This window comes from Lutra lutra, chromosome 1 (genome assembly GCF_902655055.1).
Source record: "Lutra lutra chromosome 1, mLutLut1.2, whole genome shotgun sequence".
NCBI classification, from domain to species: Eukaryota; Metazoa; Chordata; class Mammalia; order Carnivora; family Mustelidae; genus Lutra; species Lutra lutra.
Window position 1 is genome coordinate 163,422,751 of NC_062278.1, and position 21,423 is coordinate 163,444,173.

A 21,423-nucleotide genomic window follows, 5' to 3' on the forward strand; every position below is an offset into this window, starting at 1 on the left:
CATGAGACACTACTAAGCACACCAACATATAAGGTGTGAATATGAGGAAAAAGGAAAAAGAATAAAGAAGAAGAAAATTTTTTAAAGAAATGTCCAAAATGTCCCAAATTTGATGAAAAGCAGTAATCTACATGTCTGAGAAGCTCAACAATCTCAAAGTAAGATAACTTAATTGAAGCTCTGGAAACTGGCCCAAGATCTACAACAATAAAGTGTATGCCCAATGAAGAAAATGCCACATTTAACTTGGTGGAAAATCCTGTAGCAGCCTTAACGGCCCTTACCTCACTTATTCCTTGATGCTCCAAGGTATAGTAGAGCTTTGCAGCAGTCTGGGCCCCAGTTGCCTTACAGAAAATGCAGAGAGACCAAATTTACAATGTTCTAAACTCAGGGCTGCCTAAGGGATTTGTCTCTCTGATGCCTAACACAGACTACACAGATAGTCAAAAGTGGCTGGGGTCCTAAGCTAAAGGAAGCCACGAGAAGCAGAGTGCATGGCTTGTGAAAACTGAAAATGGGCTTCTAATATGTAGACCCCTGGGGGCAAGAAACTACAGGCAGAAGAATACAACAGAACAGCTAAGGTCCCAAGAAGAAGCAGAGGAGAGATTCTTAAGGAATTTACCCCACTTTAAAACAGCCCTGTATACAGGAAAACTGAGCACATGTATGAAAAGCACGTACAAATCCAGGGATGACAAATGCCCAGAAAAGGCCTAGGAAGAACTTAAGCCTTCATGCTGCACTGATTAGAGAAGTTCTTCCCCAGCAGGAAGCCAATCTGCAAAGACTATGAGAGGCAGCTGTTGTATATGCTGAACTTTCAACAAAAGATCATATACATACAAACAGAAGAACATTTATACATATTATATTTTTCACAGGAAAAAATAAATCTCCAAAACATCCTGAACAGATACAGCCTTCTGATTTACTAGACAAAGACCTCAAAACAACTACTTTAAATACACTCAAAGAGGAAAGTACAAAGAGCTAACAGAAATCAGGAAAATGACGTAGGAAACAAAATAAGATTGTCAACCAAAAAGCAGGAATAACCACAAAGGAACTCTAAAACTGAAAAATACAATAACTAATTTGAAAAATTCTCTAGAGCAGTTGAATAGAAAACTCCACCAGCAGAAAAAGGAACCAGTGAATTTAAAGACAGGGAATTTGAAATTATTGAGTCTGAGGCACAAAAAGAAAAAAGAATGAAGAAAAATGAACACAGAATAGCAGCTTTGAGGAACATCATAAAGTAGAACAATATATACAATATGGGAGTTCAAGAAGAAAGGATCATAAAGCTTATTTGAAGAAATCATGACCAAAAACTCCCCAATTTGAGGAAAGATATGGATAAACAAACAAGAAGCTCAAAGAATGCCAAGAAGGAAAAACCCAAAGAGACTCACACCAGGACAACCAAACTGCTAAAACAAAGAGAAGGAGATAATACTGAAAGCAGCAAGAAAAAAGTAACTTATCAAGTACAAGGAATCCGTTTAAGATTATCCATGGATTTTTCAGTCAAAATCTTGCAGTCCAGAGGCAGAGGGATGAAATATTTAAAGTGTTAAAAGGAAAAAACTATCAGGACACCAAGGTGGTCCAGTCGGTTAAGGGTCTGCCTTCAGCTCTGGTCATAATCCAGAGTCCTGGGATTGGGTCCCAGGCCTGCTTTTCCCTCTCCCTCTGCATACTCCCCCTGCTTGTGTGCTCGCTCCTCTGTCTCTCAAATATATAAAATCTTTTAAAAAAGAAAAAAACTGGGGTGCCTGGGTGGCTCAGTGTGTTAAAGCCTCTGCCTTTGGCTCAGGTCGTGTTCCCAGGATCCTGGGATTGAGCCCCACATCGGGCTCTCTGCTCAGCGGGGAGCCTGCTTCCTCCTCTCTGATCAACCAGGAATTCTATATCTGGCAAAAACAAAAAACAAACATACAAACAAACAAAACAAGTAAACAAAAAATGGTCCTTCAAATATGAGGGAGAAATTAAGACTTTCCCAGACAAACAAAAGTTGAGGGAGTATAAATACTAGAGCTGTCTTACAAGAAATGCTATTGGAACTTCTTCAAGTTGAAATGAAAAAATGCTATACAGGCTTTGAATTCCTTTGAATTTGAAAATGCAAAGTTCCTCAGTAAGAGTAAGTATATGGACAAACATACAAAGAAGTATTATTATAATTTTAGTTCATAATTTAATTTCTTACACTTTTATAAGATTTAAAAAAACAGTAGCCTAAAAATAACTACAAATCTTTGATAATGGGTGCACAACATATAAAGATATAATCTGTGAGACTGATAATGTAAAAAGCAGAACTATAAAGGAGGAGAGTGTTTATAAGTGATGGAAGTTAAATTGTTTTTTGAAACAATTTAATTTTGAACTTTTGTTATTTTTAAATGTTTAAATTCAAAACAAATGTTCCAAAAGTTTTAATTTTTAATTATTTAATTTTAATTAAATATTAAGTGTTAATTAAATTATTTAAATTGTGTTGATTTTGTGTCCTACAACTTTGCTGAATTTATGACCAGTTTTTTTTGGTACAATCATTAGGGTTTTACACATATTATATTACATGTAAAATTTATTAAATATCAATTAAAGTATTTAATTTTAATTTAGTTCTAAATTTTTAAATTTGAAACAAATGTTTCAAAATGTTAAATTTGAAACAAATAATACATTCAGGCTGTTATATGTAGTCCCCATGGTAACCACAAAAATATCTAGTAAATACACACAAAAGGACAGGGGAAGGATTACTAAAAAAATAAACACAAAAGAAGACTGTAAGAAAGAAAATGATGGACAAAAAACTATGGTATCCACAAAACAAAATTGCAAAAGTCCTTCCCTTGGGTTCCTGGGTAGCTCAGTCAGCTGAGGGTCTGCCTTTGGCTCAGGTCATGATCCCAGGGTCCTGAAACTGAATCCACATGGGGTTCCCTGCTCAGCGGGGAGTCTGCTTCTCCCTCTGCCCCCAACCCCACTCATCCTCTCTCTCTCTCTCCATCTCTCTCTCCATCTCTCTCCATCTCTCTCTCTCTCTCTATCTCTCTCAAAAATAAATTAAATTTAAAAAATTAAATTTCTGTGCATTGATTTTATATCCTGACACTTTACTGAATTCCTGTACAAGTTCTAGCAGTTTTGGAGTGGAATCTTTTGGGTTTTCCACATATAGTATCATATCATCTGCGAAGAGTGATAGTTTGACTTCTTCTTTGCCGATCTGGACGCCTTTTCCTTTTGTTGTCTGATTGCTGAGGCTAGGACTTCTAGTACTATGTTGAATAGCAGTGGTGATAACAACATCCCTGCCGTGTTCCTGACCTTAGCGGAAAAGTTTTCAGTTTTTCTCCATTGAGAGTGATATTTGCAGTGGGTTTTTCATAGATGGCTTTGATAATATTGAGGTATGTGCCCTCTATCCCTACACTTTGAAGAGTTTTGATCAGGAAGGGATGCTGTAATTTGTCAAATGTTTTTTCAGCATCTATGGAGAGTATCATATGGTTCTTGTTCTTTCTTTTATTAATGTGTTGTATCACATTGATTGATTTGCGGATGTTGAACCAGCCTTGCAGCCCTGGAATAAATCCCACTTGATCGTGGTGAATAATCCTTTTAATGTACTGTTGAATCCTATTGGCTCGTATTTTGGTGAGAATTTTCGCATCTGTGTTCATCAAGGATATTGGTCTGTAGTTCTCTTTTTTGATGGGATCCTTGTCTGGTTTTGGGATCAAGGTGATGCTGGCCTCATAAAATGAGTTTGGAAGTTTTCCTTCCATTTCTATTTTTTGGAACAGTTTCAGGAGAATAGGAATTAGTTCTTCTTTAAATGTTTGGTAGAATTCCCCTGGGAAGCCATCTGGCCCTGGGCTTTTGTTTGTTTGGAGATTTTTGATGACTGTTTCAATCTCCTTACTGGTTATTGGTCTGTTCAGGTTTTCCATTTCTTCCTGGTTCAGTTGTGGTAGTTTATATGTCTCTGGGAATGCATCCATTTCTTCCAGATTGTCGAATTTGTTGGTGTAGAATTGCTCATAGTATGTTCTTATAATTGTTGTATTTCTTTGGTGTTAGTTGTGATCTCTCCTTTCATTCGTGATTTTATTTATTTGGGTCCTTTCTCTTTTCTTTTTGATAAGTCTGGCCAGGGGTTTATCAATCTTATTCATTCTTTCAAAGAACCAGCTCCTAGTTTCGTTGATTTGTTCTATTGTTTTTTTGGTTTCTATTTCATTGATTTCTGCTCTGATCTTTATGATTTCTCTTCTCCTGCTAGGTTTAGGCTTTCTTTCTTGTTCTTTCTCCAGCTCCTTTAGGTGTAGGGTTAGGTTGTGTACTTGAGACCTTTCTTGTTTCTTGAGAAAGGCTTGTACCGCTATATATTTTCCTCTCAGGACTGCCTTTGTTGTGTCCCACAGATTTTGAACCATTGTGTTTTCATTATCATTTGTTTCCATGAATTTTTTCAATTCTTCTTTAATTTCCTGGTTGATCCATTCATTCTTTAGAAGGATGCTGTTTAGTCTCCATGTATTTGGGTTCTTTCCAAATTTCCTCTTGTGATTGAGTTCTAGCTTCAGACCATTGTGGTCTGAAAATATGCAGGGAATGGTCCCAATCTTTTGATACCGGTTGAGACCTGATTTAGGACCGAGGATGTGATCTATTCTGAGGAATGTTCCATGTGCACTAAAGAAGAATGTGTATTCTGTTGCTTTGGGATGAAATGTTCTGAATGTATCTGTGATGTCTATCTGGTCCAATGTGTCATTTAAGACCTTTATTTCCTTGTTGATCTTTTGCTTGGATGATATGTCCATTTCAGTGAGGGGAGTGTTAAAGTCCCCTACTATTATTGTATTATTGTTGATGTGTTTCTTTGATTTTGTTATTAATTGGTTTATATAGTTGGCTGCTCCCACGTTAGGGGCATAGATATTTAAAATTGTTAGATCTCCTTGTTGGACACACCCTTTGAGTATGATATAGTGTCCTTCCTCATCTCTTATTATAGTCTTTGGCTTAAAATCTAATTGATCTAAGGATTGCCACCCCAGCTTTCTTCTGATGTCCATTAGCATGGTAAATTGTTTTCCACCACCTCACTTTAAATCTGGAGGTGTCTTCAGGTCTAAAATGAGTTTCTTGTAGGCAACATATTGATGGGTTTTGTTTTTTTATCCATTCTGATACCCTGTGTCTTTTGATTGGGGCATTTAGCCCATTAACATTCAGGGTAACTATTGAGAGATATGAATTTGGTGCCATTGTATTGCTGTAAGGTGACTGTTGTATATTGTCTCTGTTCCTTTCTGATCTACTACTTTTAGGCTCTCTCTTTGCTTAGAGGACCCCTTTCAATATTTCCTGTAGAGCTGGTTTGGTGTTTGCAAATTCTTTCAGTTTTTGCTTGTCCTGGAAGCTTTTTATCTCTCCTTCTATTTTCAATGATAGCCTAGCTGGATATAGTATTCTTGGCTGCATGTTTTTCTCGTTTAGTGCTCTGAATATATCATGCCAGCCAGGTCTCTGTGGATAAGTCCGCTGCCAATCTAATATTGTATGTTACAGACTTCTTTTCCCGGGCTGCTTTCAGGATTTTCTCTTTGTCACTAAGACTTGTAAATTTTACTATTAGGTGACGGGGTGTGGACCTATTCTTGTTGATTTTGAGGGGGGTTCTCTGCACCTCCTGGATTTTGATGCTTGTTCCCTTTGCCATATTAGGGAAATTCTCTACAATAATTCTCTATAGTATACCTTCTGCTCCCCTCTCTCTTTCTTCTTCTTCTGGAATCCCAATTATTCTAATGTTGTTTTGTCTTATGGTGTCACTTATCTCTAAAATTCTCCCCTCGTAGTCCAGTAGCTGTTTGTCCCTCTTTTGCTGAGCTTCTTTATTCTCTGTCACTTGGTCTTCTATATCACTAATTCTTCCTTCTGCCTCATTTATTCTAGCAGTGAGAGCCTCCATTTTTGATTGCACCTCATTAATAGCTTTTTTGATTTCAACTTAGTTAGATTTTAGTTCTTTTATTTCTCCAGAAACGGCTTTTATATCTCCCAAGAGGGTTTCTCTAATATATTCCATGCCTTTTTCGAGCCCTGCTAGAACCTTGAGAATCGTCATTCTGAACTCTAGATCTGACATATTACCGATGTCTCTATTGATTAGGTCCCTAGCCTTCGGTACTGCCTCTTGTTCTTTTTTTTGTGGTGAATTTTTCCACCTTGTCATTTTGTCTGGATAAGAGTATATGAAGGAGCAAGTGAAATACTAAAAGGGTGGCAAAGACCCCAGGAAAATACGCTTTAACCAAATCAGAAGAGATCCCAAATCATGGGGGGGAGAAAGGGGATAAAAAGAGGTTCAGAAAAAAAAAAGAAACAATTAAAAAAAACGAATAATGAAAAAATATAAAAAAGAAATATATATATATTAGATAAACTAATTAAAAACGTTAAAAAAGAAAAGGGTAAAAGTTTTTAAAAATTTAGCAGAAGAAGAAGAAGAGAAAAAAAAATTGAAAAAGAAAAAAAAATTAAATTAACTGCAAGACTAAAGAATCATGGGGAGAAAGCCATGAGTTCCCTGCTTTGCTTTCTCCTCCTTGGAATTCCGCTGCTCTCCTTGGTATTGAACCTGCACTCCTTGGTAGGTGAACTTGGTCCTGGCTCGATTTCTTGGTGGTCTTCTGGGGGAGGGGCCTGTTGTAGTGATTCTCAAGTGTCTTTGCCCCAGGCAGAGTTGCATCGCCCTTACCAGGGGCCGGGCTGAGTAATCAGCTCGGGTTTGCTTTCAGGAGCTTTTGTTCCCCGAATGCTTTCCATAGAGTTCTGGAGGATGGGAATGAAAATGGCGGCCTCCCAGTCTCCAGCCTGGAGGAGCCAAGAGCTCGGGGCCCCACTCCTCAGTGCGCCTTCAGAAAATAGCGCCCAATTACTCCCGTCTCCCTGGCCTCCGGCTGCGTTCCAAGCTCACTGAGCCTGCGACCGGTTCAAGGTAACCCCGAGCTGAAAGCTCACTCCTCAGCTCTGTCTCTGTAGCCAGCTTCCCCGTTCTAATACCTGCAAGCTCTGCGACACTCAGACACCCCCGATCTTTCTGTGACCCTGCGGCACCTGAGGCCACGTTGACTCCGCGTGGGCTTCACCCCGGTTTAGCCTCTGGAGCGATGTCCCTCAGCGGAACAGACTTTTAAAAGTCCTGATTTTGTGCTTCCTTGCTCCACCGCTTGCCGGGAGCCGGCCCCTCCCCCCGCAGTCTATCTTCCCGTCGCTTTCGATTCACTTTTCCACCAGTCCTACCTTTCAGAAAGTGGTTGATTTTCTGTTTCTAAAATTGCTGTTCTTCTCTTAGATCTCCCGTTGGATTTGTAGGTGTTTGCAATCTTTAGATAAGCTATCTAGCTGATCTCCCGCTCCTGAAGTAGTCTCAGCTTGCTACTTCTCCGCCATCTTGACTCTAAACAACACACTCTTAAACAACTGTTCAATAAAGAAGTCACAAGGGAAATTAGAGAAAATCTTGACAAAGGAAAATAAATCATACTAACCAAACATACCAAAATTTGTGGAATGCAGTGGAAGTAGCAATTAAAGAACAATATATCACTATCAATGCTTATATTTAAAAAGAGAAAAGATCTTAAATCAATAACCCAACTTCACACCTTAAGGAACTAGAAAGAGCATATAACTAAACTCAAAGCTAGCAAAGGGTAGCAAATGACAAAAACATTACAGCAGAGATAAAACGGTATAGAAAACAATAGAGAAAAAAACAAAACACTTAGAGTTATTTCTTTGAGAAGATACACAAAATTGACAGAACTTTAGCTATACTAGGAAAAAACAGAGAAGGCTCAAAGAGCTAACATCAGAATTGAAAGAGGGACCATAATTAATGTTTTTACAGAAAGAAAAGGATTGTGAGAGTACTATGAACAACTGTACACTAACAAATTAGATCATCTAGATGAAATTTATAAATTCCTAGAAACACCACAATGTACTAAGACTTGAATCATGAGTAAATGAATAGTAAATGTGAATAGACCTGTAACTAGTAAGGAGACTGAATCTGTAATCAAAAGCCTCCCAACAAATAAAAGCCCAGTACTAGATGTCTTCACTGGCGAATTCTACCAAACATATAAAGAATAAACACCAATCCTCCCCAAACTCTTCCGAAAAATTGAAAAGGGTACACTTCTAAACTCACCCTGTAAGGCTACCATTATCCTAATGCCAAAGACAGACAAAGAAACTATAAGAAAACTACAGACCAACAACAGACCCTGATGAATATTAATACAAAAATCCCCAACAAAATACTAGCAATACAAATTCAACAGCATATCTAAAAGACTAAACAACACGACCAATGGGATTTATTTCTAAAATGTAAGGATGGTTCAACATACAAACACAGATCAATGTAATATATGACATTAAAAGAATGAAGGAAAAAAAAAACAAGATCATCTCAATGAATGGAGATAAATATTTAAGAAAATTCAACATTTTTTCATAATAAAAACACTCAAAAAACTAAGTATAAAAGAAAACTACTCAACATACAGAAGACCACATATGAAAAGCCCACAGATAATATCATAATTGATGGTGAAAGACTGAAAGCATTTCCTATAAGGCTAGGAACAAAACAAGGATGCCCACTTTCACCATTTCTATTCAATACAGTATTGGAAATCCTAGTCAGAGAAATAAGACAAGAAAATGAAATAAAAGGCATCAAAATTGGAAAAGAAGTAAAACTTTCTCTGTTCACTGACTACATCTGATATGTATAAAACTCTAATGATTGTACCAAAAAAAAAAAAACTGTTCATAAATTCAGCAAAGTTGTAGGATACAAAACCAACACCAAAAATCAGTTGCTTTTCTATATATTAACAATGAACAACTAAAAGAGAAATGAAGAAAAAATTCCACTTACGATAGCATAAAGCAGCATACTGAGGAATAAACTTAGCAAGGAGGCAAAGACATGTACACTGAAAACTACATGTTACTGAAAGAATTAAAGACACCAATAAATGGAATGAAAGCCCATGTTCATGGACTAGAAGACTTCATATTGGTAATACTACCCAAAGTGATCTACAGATTTATTGTAATCTCTATCAAAACTCCAAAAACAAATTTTACAAATGCACACAGATATTAGCCATTAACAAATGGCTAATGAGGACATGAAAAGATACTCAACATCACTAGCCATCAGGGAAATGCAAATCAAAACCATAAAGAGATACCACTTCATGCCCATTAGAATAATTACTATCAAAACAAAACAACAACAACAACAACAACAAAAACAGAAAATAACAAGTGTTGGTAAGGATCTGGAGAAATTGGAAACTTTGTGCACTGTTTTTGGAAAAATGACATGGCGTGACCACTATGGAAAACAGTATGGTGTTTCCTTAAAAAATAAAAAATAGAAGTACCTTATATGTGATCTAGCAATTCCCACCTTTGGATATATACCCAAAGGAATTCAAAGGAGGGACTCAAAGACATATTTGTACACCCATGTTCACAGCAGCAACATTCACAATGGCCAAAAGGTGGAAGCGACCCAAGTATCCATCAATGAATGAACTGACAAACAGCATGTGGTAAATACACACACACACAATGCAATATTATTTAGGAAAGAAATTCTGACACAGGCAACAACATGGATGAACTCTGAGGACACTGTGCTCAGTGAAATAAACAAATCACACATGATTCCACTTATATGAGGCAAAGAGATTAGTCAAATTCATAGAGACAGAAAGCAGAATGTGGTTTCCAAGGTTTGATGGGAGGGGGAATGAAGAACTCAGTTGGGGAAGATGAAAGATAGATGGCAGGAATGGTTTCACAACAATGGTTAAAATAGTCAAGTTTATGTTATATATATTTTACTACCCTCCCCCCCAAAAGCTAAAAACAGATGTGTAAAATCTTAACACAGAAACATATGAATTCAGGGCTGGGGAAACACGGCTCAAAGTTAATGTGGGGAAGGGGTTTAAAATATCAGGGCATTTTCTCCACTGTAGTCTGGGCCATTATCTTGTATCTGACTTGAACAGTAGCCCCCTGACTAGTCTAGCAGCTTCCACACTTAGTCTAATTTTCACACCACTGACAGATTTCAAATCACAGACTTTTCACTCCTCTTCTCAAAAGTCTGAGATGGCTCTGCCTATATCATTAAGTCCACACTTACCAGGGAGCATTTTAAGGTCTCATCAATTGATATCACTTTGAAAGTAAATTTCCAGCCATTTTTCAATTATGCTCTTGATTTCTATCATATCCCCTCTGTCCAGCCACACTGTTTTCATTTTATCATCTCCTAGTTCAGCTTATACTAATTCCTTAGCTAATGCTCTTTCTTATCTACAGATATCCAAAGTATCCCTCAAGGAACAGCTTAAATAGTTACCCTGAAGGTTTTCTGATCCCCATAGAATCAATTGTCTTTGTCTCTCATTCCCTCAGCCCTTGTTTTTTTTTACAGGTACCTCCTACAGGACAGGACAGCTACTTGATTACTGCTCACTGGACTATGAGTTCTTGGAAAGAAAGACCACAGTTTATTCTTTCGTGTCCCAAACACTGGGCCCCCATAATGCTTGCTGAATGATATTAGTGGCCCAATCAAGGAACAAGCCTCTCTGCTGGACTCTGTGCAGGTAAGGACAGATGTGGGATATGGCGTCCAGTCTGGGGTGATACATTTCAAAGGTCCATAGTCAAGCTATTACAAATCAAATGAGTGAAATGTCATGTGTCCAGATAAATGATATGAGTACATGAAGAAAGTGGGCTGCTTAGCCAGACAAGAAAAACACTCAGGGAAAATTCTAAAAGATCTGCCATCCAAGTGGAAACAGATTCTTAATTCTATGCACTGGAGCAACATTCAACTCCAAAACTGAGTATATGTTTCAGGGAGACAAATTTTGCCTCAATTTTAAAAAAGATTCTTACAATCAGAGCTGTCCAATTATGTAATGGGACTGAAACTAGTGGCCACATTATTAAAGTGTTGACAAGCACAGGATGGAGAATCAATTGTCCTAAGATTTTCTGCATCAGCAAAGGTTTGACCTAAGACCATTTATTAATTCAACACACATTAAATGCCTGACACTGTTCTAGTCCCCGGTGATATAGCAATAGACAGGCACAGTTCTGATCTCTTGGCCCTTTTTTAAGTTCCAAAGGACAACTTAAAAACAAAACTAAACAGGGGTGCCTGGGTGGCTCAGTGGGTTAAGCCTCTGCCTTCAGCTCAGGTCATGGTCTCAGGGTCCCGGGATCAAGCCCCACATTAAGCTCTCTGCTCAGCAGGGAGCCAGCTTCCCCCTCTCTCTGCCTGCTTCTCTGCCTACTTGTGATCTCTCTCTCTCTCTCTGTCATATAATTAAATAAAATCTTAAAAAAGCAAAACAAACAAAAGAAGGCAGTGCTTAGAAACAGACCAATGTATATATAAGAACCAGATGAATGATGGGTGAGCATTCAAAGTAGCACAGAAAGGATGGATTCTCTAACAAATGAAGCAGGGATAACTGATAAGTTATAAAGAAAAAAACAACTAGATCCCTGCTCAGCATCAAGTACAGGTGGAATAAAGAAGGTGAATGTGAAAAGCACACTCTAAAACTTCCAGGACCTAAAATAGGAGAGTATCTTTATGACATCAGAGTAGAAACAGGTTTCTTAAATGTGACATAAGCACGAACCGTCAAAGGAAAAAAAAGTGACAGATTCAACTACAACTACATTAAACTTGGCAAATTTCAGTTAGCTAAAAGATCCCATAATCAGAGTGAAAAGAAAAGTCAAATCTGGTACATTTCCAACATATATATCCAAAGGATTAGTATCCAAAATATACAAAGAACACCTATAAAACAGGACAAAAATAAAAACATAATAGAGAAATAAGCAAAAGCTGTGACCATTTCATAGAAGAGGAAACCCAAATGACCCATAAACACAGAGAAAAATGTTCGCCTTCCTCAGGGAAATGCAAAAACTACTATTTCATAACTGCCAGAATGGCAATAATTAAATTTATCAATTATTGGCAAGCAAGTAGAGCAAGGGGACCTGTTATACACTACCAGTGGGGGAGCCAACTGGTATAATCACTTGGAAAAACATCTTGGCATCACTGAGGTAAGGTAGAAATCATTTCAGCTTCAAGATATCTACTCTAAGATAAGTGTTACACACATGCACTAGAAGATATGTGCAAGCAAAGGCACGCAAGAACAAAACACTAGACACAGCACAATCAATAAACCATGGTATGATTCATCCTAGGGATTACAGATATGAAAATTAACAAACTACAGATACTAACATGCATGAATCTTGAAAACACAACTGTTGAGGAAAAATACCTATGAATGATAAAGTACCAAAACAAGCCATAAGGAACAAAATCTCATTTAAGGATTTCATGTATTTGGCAAAACTATAGAAAGGCAAGGAATTTTGGATAGTGGTTAACCCTGGGGGTTAACCCTGGGGGAGGAGTACATAACATGAATATTAATAAAGGGAAACCTCACTAAATGTAGCTGAGAGATTTAGCAAGGATAGCTCTCCTGCTGTACCAGTCTCACCAATTGCAAACACAAGGAAGAGAAGTACCCTACCCAGATACTACTTTACTACCCCATCAGAAAGAATAGCTTTCTTTTGCCCAGGGAAAAGGCCAGCCAATGAGAGACTGTCACAACACAGCCAGTGAAAAGTGTTATGCTTGGAACTCTCAGTTTACTCCAATGGACTTTTTGTTTATAAAGCCCTCCCAACACCACCTACCCCTCTTCCTCTATAAAAGAGCATCCCTCCCCTCTGTTCAGTGGACTTGCCTATGGTTTCATGGTAGCTTGCTTGTTCTGGATTGTAATTCTTTGCTATTCCTGAATAAACCCATTTTTGCTGGTGAGATAACTAGCAATTTCGCTTTTTAAAGTTAGCAGTAATCAGGCAGAGATATCCAAGGTTCCCAAAATATTAGTGTTTTATTATTTTTTAAGATGTATACACATAATATACATGTTTTCTGAAACAATATACAAGGCAATGTAAACTTGAAAATAAATCTGAAAAACATAGCCTATTATCTGACAAACTTAACCTAATAGTTTATGGGTTTTGCATATTCCATTTACTGTTATTTCAAGTTTTTGATAATGTATAGTCAAAATATTGAAAGTCCCTATCATACAGATGGGTCTGTCTTCCAAAGGTTCGTTTCTAAGTGGGTTATTTTTTCCACTAAGAACAAATGTGCCTACCAAAATAATGCTGTATTCCCAGCTAGTCCCCCCAAAGTTAAGGTAGTGTGCAAGACAGCTGAAATTACCCATCACCTGGTACCATGCTCTCACCCTTCATTATGTTCATTTTAAAAGATGTAGAAACCAGGGCTATGTGGGGTTCTGTAACCTGGTCAAGGTCACGTGATTAGGAAGTGGGCTCTGAATCCAGCTTTTGTCTACTCCCAAATGGTGGCCTCTCCTCACACCACTCTTTCAGCATGCAAAAACTCTTGGAAATCCCTTTTATCTCTCCAAATAAACTATTGATAAAGAAGCCAACATCAGGCTAACAGAAAGGACAGGACCGGAGGTTAAAGCCCCAGGCCGAGGCCCCAGAATAAGTATGCTGAGCCTAGCAGGTGGGCAACGTGGCCTCCCGACCAAGGGTGCCAAAGGGGACACGCCATGGGGCCCGGTCCTCGTTCCGTGTCACCACCACCCCCGCGCTCAGGTCCCGAGTCCCGAGTCCCGGCCGCCGAGCTCTCAAGCGGCCTCCGGGTTCGCGTCCGAGGGCTGAACTGGCGGCACTCGGGCTCCAGGGTCGCGGGAGAGAGGAGTCCCCAGAACTCTGGAAGACTCCTCTTTCCCCAATCTCCCACAGCCCCTGCCACCAGTTTGCCGCGACCCCTGCCCGGCCGGCCCCGCCCTCGCCCCGCCTACCCGCGCGCTGTGCGGGCAGTAACTCTTGCTGAAGATCATGACTCGGTTGCCCTCGATGAGGCCCATGAGGCGGCGCCGCAGCTCCTCGCGGGCCTCGAAGGACGAGCGGCCGGTCCCAGGGTACGACAGGCGGGCCCGGCGCCCTGGCGGCGAAGACACGGGCACGCCGCGGACACTGCCCAGGCGGCGGTTGGGGACCGCTCCCACCTTCACCGACCCCGGCGACGTCGGCGCCCGCGGCGGCGGTGGTGGCGGTGGCTGCGCCAGGGCGGCGGTGTCGCTCCCGGCCTTGCCGGGCCAGTTCAAGGACCGAAAGGCGGGCGGTGGCACCGGGAGTGGGCCAGGGAAAGGGGAACCGCGAACACCACCCAAGCCCCGCACCTGCCTCTAAGCCAGCCAAACCGCGGCTCGCGCCGCCCCGCCCCCGGCGCCGCCCCGCCCCCGGCGCCGCCCCGCCCCCGGCGCCGCCCCGCCCCCGGCGCCGCCCCGCCCCCGGCGCCGCCCCGCCCCCGGCGCCGCCCCGCCCCCGGCGCCGCCCCGCCCCCGGCGCCGCCCCGCCCCCGGCGCCGCCCCGCCCCCGGCGCCGCCCCGCCCCCGGCGCCGCCCCGCCCCCGGCGCCGCCCCGCCCCCGGCGCCGCCCCGCCCCCGGCGCCGCCCCGCCCCCGGCGCCGCCCCGCCCCCCGCATGCGAATTAGGCCTTTCCTGGCCAGCAGAGATTGTGGGGAGTAGTCAGTCCTTCACAAAGCGTTGGAAGTACTTTCTATGCCTCGTAATCTCAACTAGCCCCCTGAAACCATCTTAAAAAGCAGACATACCTCGATGAGGAGAGATGTCTCAATCTTATGAAAATAGTGAATAAAAGTCATCTTTAGGAAAGATGGTTATTTATTTTTTTTACTTTAAGATTCCATTTTAATTCCAGTTAGTCAGCATATAGTGTTCATTAGTTCCAGGTGTACAATATTCAACACTTCCATATATGCGCAAGTATTCATCACCTGTTTTACCCATCCCCCACCCACCTCCAGACTGGGAGACCTCAGTTTGTTCTCTGTAGTTAGGAGTCTGTTTCTTCATTTGTCTCTTTTTTTTTCCTTGTTCATTTGTTTCTTAAATTCCACATACGAGTGAAATCATATGATATTTGTCTTTCTCTGGTTTATTTCTCTTAGCATATCCTCTAGTTCCATCCATGTTGCTGCAAATGGCAAGATTTCATACTTTTTATGGCTGAATAATATTCCATTGCATATGTGTGTATATATATATTCCATTAGATGTGATATATATATCTCACATCTTCTTTATCCATTCATCAATTGATGGACACTTGGGCAGCTTCCATATCTTGGCTATTGTAAATAATGCTGCTATAAACATAGGGGTGCATATATCCCTTTAAATTAGTGTTTTCATATTCTTTGGGTAAATACCCAGTAGTCTGATTGCTGGATGATAAGGTAGTTCTATTTTTAACTTTTTGAGGAACCCCCCATACCGGTTCCGCATTCAACCCACAGTTCACAAGGGTCGCTTTTTCTCCACATCCTCAGCAACACCTGCCGTTTCCTCTGTTGTTGATTTTAGCCATTCTGACAGGTGTGAGGTGATAGCTCATTGTGGTTTTGATCTATATTTCCCTGATGGTAAGTGATGATGAGCATCTTTTCATGTGCCTGTTGGCCAAGATTTTTTAAGTTTATGTCCCACAACTAAATAAAAATACTACATTTCCTATCGCAACACAGGTTTTTTTTTTTTAAGATATTTATTTATTTAGAGAGAGAGAGAGCATGAGCTGGGGGGCAGGGGGGAGGCAGAAGGAGAGGGAGAGAAAGAATCTCAGGCAGACTCTGCACAGAGCGCAGAGCCCTGCAAAGGCTCCACCTCACAACCCTGAGATCATGACGTCAGCTGAAATCAAGAGTTGGATGCTCAATCAATTCATTGAGCCATCCAGGCGCCCTACAACATAGTTTTAAGGCAAGTTTCCTAGTTTGGTGCCCTACAGTCCCTACTACACAGAATTCTGGAGGCACGTGTATACCAGAACAGGAATCCTGTATTTATCATTTGGGTAGGTGGGGGATCTCAGGGCTGACTTGGTCACCATGGCCTATAGCCCCTTGCACTGCAATGAATGAATGAAACCCCAATAAAGAGAAAGGCTCAATTCCAAACCCAGCAGGCTGACCTGGTCAGATGTCATCTCCAGGCTCTGTCTCAGGTTCACTGTGCTTCAGCCACACTGGCTTTCTACCTATACCTTGAATATGTCAAACGCATTCCTGCCTTAGGGTCTTTGCATTTTCTGCTACATAGCCTAGAATGTTCTCTCCTCTCAGCCAGGCTAGCTCCTTCTTGTCAACAGATTCTTGGCTTAAATGGTGCCTTCACACAGAACTTTTGCTGTCCATCGAAAGTGCAATAGCCCTCTGTCTCCATCACACCGTACGCATTCCAGTTCTTTCATGACACATTTATTGCTATTTGTGATTATCTTTTATAGTTACAACCAGTAAACCATACTCATTTTTTGCCTTGTCCCCTCGCCTGTCAGCACCACCAAAATGTAAGCTCCAGTGAAGGAAGGACCTCAGCACTCTAGCTCACGGCTCTATTCCCAGAGTCCATCTCTACGCTTTGCTTGTAGTAGGCACACATGAATGAATGAGTGAATCAAGCATGTCACAAATTGCCAGCGCATATATTACCGTAACTTGCATCCCCACTTGTCCCCATGTAATAGGTTGGACCTCAAATCCTTTTCCTTCCTACCGTAGTCATCCAGAGAACCCCAAGTCAGGGAGGTAGGGCATAGACCATGCCTTTCAGAAATTGCCACTCCTCCTGCCCAGGAGCTGTGTAGCTATTTCATACCTTTACTCCACAAGAATCTATGTGTTCTGTGTTAGGGAATAAGGAAATGGATGGCAGTGTCTGTCTTCATATTAGAACTTTTCAGAGAGAGATGTCAAAAAGAAGGGGCACAAATGGGGAAGTCATTGTAAAGAGAGAAATATATGTAAGCTGAATTTGGTGAACTGAAGAGTAGTTTTCCCATGCAATGGGTTGGAAAAGGATCCAGACATGGGAGGCAGCCCGACTGACCCACAGAAGCAGGGCACAGCCCAGGCAATTTGGGGAAATTCTGGAAGATCCACAAATGGGCAGACTGAGGTGAAAATTAATGCTGATGAAGTAAGCAGGGACCAGATGGCTAAGACCTTATTGCCTTACTGTTCAAAGACTCTCTGGAAAGAAAAGGAAACAAAGACAATGACTTCAGGCAGGAAACAGCTGGCTGCCCTGTCAGCGTGAGCAAAGATTATGAAGTGTGGAGTGTGAAAATTAATAAAGGGAAGCCTCACTAGAATAGAGCAAGGAAGCCAGTAGGGGGAGCTCTCATGCCCTACCACGGATAGTCCATTGCAGCCTCAACAGGAAGAGAGGTAACATGCATGTTCAAACTACTTAAGCCACCACTTCACTATCCCAGCAGAAGAAAGGTTTTTCTCCTGTTCCAGCAACAGCCCAGCCAGTGAGAGGCTGTCACAGCTCAACCATTGAAAAGCCACTAGCTTCAGCCCTTTCCTTTTGTTCTAAGGACTTGCCAATGGTTTTGTCTGTAGCTTTCTTACCCCAAATTGCAATTCTCGGCTACTCCCAAGTAAGACCATTTTTGCTGGTAACATACTGGCAGTTATATTTTTAAGGTTAACAAGAGAAAATGAGGAAGAAAGAAAACACCAAGAGGGATGTCTCTTTCTTCTTCCTATTTAAGGTAAATTATTTGTGCCTTCTCTCTTTACCTCTTAATCAACTTTGCCATAGTGTTGTCTATTTTACTTATCTTTTTCAAAGAAAGTTTTAAGTTTTATAAATTAAATTCACTTGTGTCTTAATTTATTAATTTCTATTTTTACCTTTGTTTTATAGGAGTTCATTTTTTCATTTTTTCCTATTCCTTAACTTGTACATTTAATTCATTTACTTATCACTTGTTTCCTTTTAAAAAAAAATTAACTTACCTAAAATAATACACCTTTTTTCCCCCAAAAGAACTCAAGCAACACATAAATGTAGAAAGGATAAAATAAAAATACAGGATAATAATCATACCAAAGTATAGTAAAAAAAAAAAATTATTTGTGATTTACCATGACCATCATTCCAAATGCCTCCCTAAATACTTAAACAGATAGAAGTATAGAGAGAGACATAATTTTCAAATGTATGGTCATGCTAATTTTAAAGTAAAATACAAACAAGAATTGAAGAAAAAAAAAGCTAAAGTGAGACTGTAGGAATTATTTTTTCAGACTTCTCCAGATTTTTTTTTTCCAGAGATGGTATTAGTTTCTCAAAGATCTCTTTAAAGAAGAGTGATCATGAATGATGAGATGGAGGTCATTAATTTTTAACAAGTTCCTACTTTCAACTGTATGTTTTTACTTGCTGGTAAGAAAAATGAAGAAATGAGAGCACTTATGTTCTCTGCTACCTCTCTGCCTCCTTGCCCGGAAGTTTTATGAATGATATTATTTTTATGTCGCCAGGCTTTATGACATTTATATTCTGTGCAGTAGTTCTACCTCTCACAACTCAATCTTTTTAATTTAGTGGATTTGATGCCAAGTACTGATCTTCTTGCTTCATCTTCTGTATTCTTGAATTTTAGAATTTTAATCACTTCTTCATTGTTAGGTTTGAATTATCCCAAGTAATTCCTTTTTTTCCCAAAAAGGGTCATGGTTATTGTCTTTCCTGAATTTTTACATGCTTGAGAATATCTGTCTGTTCCCTACATCCATGAACAATTCAGCTACCCCTAAAAATCTTGGATCATACTATCTTCCCCTCCAAACTTTGTAGATTTTTATTTCCTATCTTCTGGAATGGAGTATGGTTGTAGAAAATTCTGAGAGCAGTAGATTCTTTCTTATATAAGGTATTAATTCCTATTTCTGCAGAACAAATTAACCCCAAAACTGAGCAACTGAAAACAACATATACTTACTACCTCACAGTTTCTGTAAGTCAGAAATCTGGGAATAGTTTAGTTGGATGGTTCTGGCTCAGGGTGTCTGTGAGGTTGCAATTCAGCTATTGGCTGCAGCTGAAGGATCTGCTTCCCTAGGCACATGGTTGTTGACAGGACTCAGTTGGAACTCCACGAGGGCCTCTCTATAGGTTTCTTGAGTATCTAATGGCAGGTGACTTTCCTTAGAATGAATGATTGAAAAGATAGAGAAAAAGAGAGAGCACATGCACCAGAGCTGGAATCCACATCTTTTTATAACCTAATCTCAAAAGTGACATCCCATCATGTCTGCCATATTCTGTTATCTAGAAAGGGGTCACTAAATCCAGTCCATATTCAAGGGGAAAGGAATCTAGCACCACCTCTTGAAGAAGAGAACTATATTGGTGAATTTGTGTGCATATCTTGAAGACTACCTGTTTTTTCTGTATAGAAACGTATCTTTTTTTTAAAGATGAAACTTTATTGTAGTGTTGTGTTTCTTTTTTAATTTATTTTTTATTATGTTTAGTTAGCCACCATATAATACATCATTATTTTTTGATGTAGTGTTCAATGATTCATTAGTTACATATAACACCCAATGCTCATCACAACACGTGCCCTCCTTAATATCCATCACCCCGCTACTCCATTCCCCCACTCCCTTTCCCCCTCTGAACCCCTCAGTTTGTTTCCTGGAGTCCATAGTCTTTCATGGTTTTTCTCCCTCTCTGATTCCCACCCCCTTCAGTTTTCCCTCCCTTCCCCTATGGTCTTCCATGCTATTCCTTATGTTCCACATATGAATGAAAACATATGATAATGGTCTTTCTCTGCTTGAGTTATTTGACTTAGCATAATCCCCTCCAGTTCCATCAATGTCAATGCTAATGGTGGGTATTCATCCTTTCTGATGGCTGAGTAATATTCCATTGTATATATGTACCACATCTTCTTTATTCATTCATCTGTTGAAGGACATCTTGGCTCCTTCCACAGTTTGGCTACTGGAGTCTGTATAGAAGCTTATCCGAAGAAGGAGAAGAAGGAGAAGAGGAAGAAGAAGAGGAAAAAGGAAGAAAGAGGAGGCAGAGAAAAGGGAGGAGGAGAGGGAGGAGGAGGAAGAAGAGAAGGAGGAAACATCACCCAGCTATGTCTTGGTGTAATCTTTGGAGCTGCAAATCCAGGTATTTTCTTCTATTATATCTTTAGATATTGTTTCCATTTTATTTGTTGACTTTCTTTATTCAGAGAATTATTATAATATGTTGTTTCCTTTGCTTTACATTTATCTCTGTAATTATGGTTACAACTTCCTTGTTCTCCATTAATTTCTGTGAGTTTGTTTTTCTGGTACCTTATTTACCATGTCCCAAACTGTGTTTTCAGTCTCTTATTCTATATGTGTTATTTTATATACCACTACTTGTATATAGAACATATCTCTTGCTTTTAATGTGGTTTTTATGTTCTATATTACCTTCATTTTTATTTTTAATTTGTTTTCTGGGGACTGCCAGCTTTCTTTTCATGATCTTATCACCTTCTGTGGGCTTATCTCTTCTTTGAAATTTTATGCCTTTTTTCTTAAGCTTCCTGCCCTTGTTTTTAAAAAAGAGTATGCTTCCTCTGATTACTTTGAAATGACCGACAACGACTCATGTGAATTCTGCCAGTGTCTTTTTGGGTAGTTCTGTGCCCTTGCAGATCCGTGGTGTGTGGTTTTCATCCACAATAGGCTTACCTGCTCCTTCCTCATCTCTCGTTTTGGCAACATTTATGCGTAGATGATGGCCCCAGTGGTTGTCGTGGGTTCACATGTCCCAATAAGGTTAGTCTCATACTGTGTTTAGAGAGCTTTCCAGAGGGATACAGGACACATTATGCAGCATGCACCAACTCTGCATTTTACTGGGGGTCCCGACAGCTACCCAGGTTCACAGCTTATGTCACCACACAGAACATGTACAGCTGCTGTGGGTGAAACAAAACACACATAGGCAACAGTAACATGAAAGTTGCCTCCTCTGTTTTTCATCATTTTTAAAGATGTTATTCTGGCCATGTAAGTGCAAAGCTTGATGCCAACTCACAGGTCTCCCGGGCCAGGTGTGGACCCATAAATCATGGAGAAACAGCAAAGAAAGCAGACGCGATGCAGCATATTTATCTTACCTCTATAATTCCCAAGGAGACAGTACTGAGAGAGGAGAGGCCTGAGATCATTTTCCCAGGTAGGCCAAGGGCAGTCCAAGTCTGATGTCATCCACTTACTCAGAGAACCTTGCAGGTGCCTTTCTAAGTATAAATTCTCTTTCTTTGGAATTGTTT

The 21,423-nt window shown here is 40.2% G+C and overlaps 1 protein-coding gene across 1 annotated transcript in view; it reads right to left on the bottom strand.

The window, feature by feature from the left end:
- TXNRD3 (thioredoxin reductase 3) overlaps positions 1-20,869 on the bottom strand; it is a 72,503-nt gene extending 51,634 nt beyond the window's left edge. Inside the window, exons 1-2 of the mRNA XM_047735696.1 lie at positions 20,837-20,869; positions 14,067-14,453 (exon numbers count right to left, since the gene is read on the bottom strand). Coding sequence (XP_047591652.1) covers positions 14,067-14,453; positions 20,837-20,869 — 420 coding nt within the window. The remainder of the gene's footprint in view (positions 1-14,066; positions 14,454-20,836) is intronic.
- Positions 20,870-21,423: the final 554 nt, after the last annotated feature.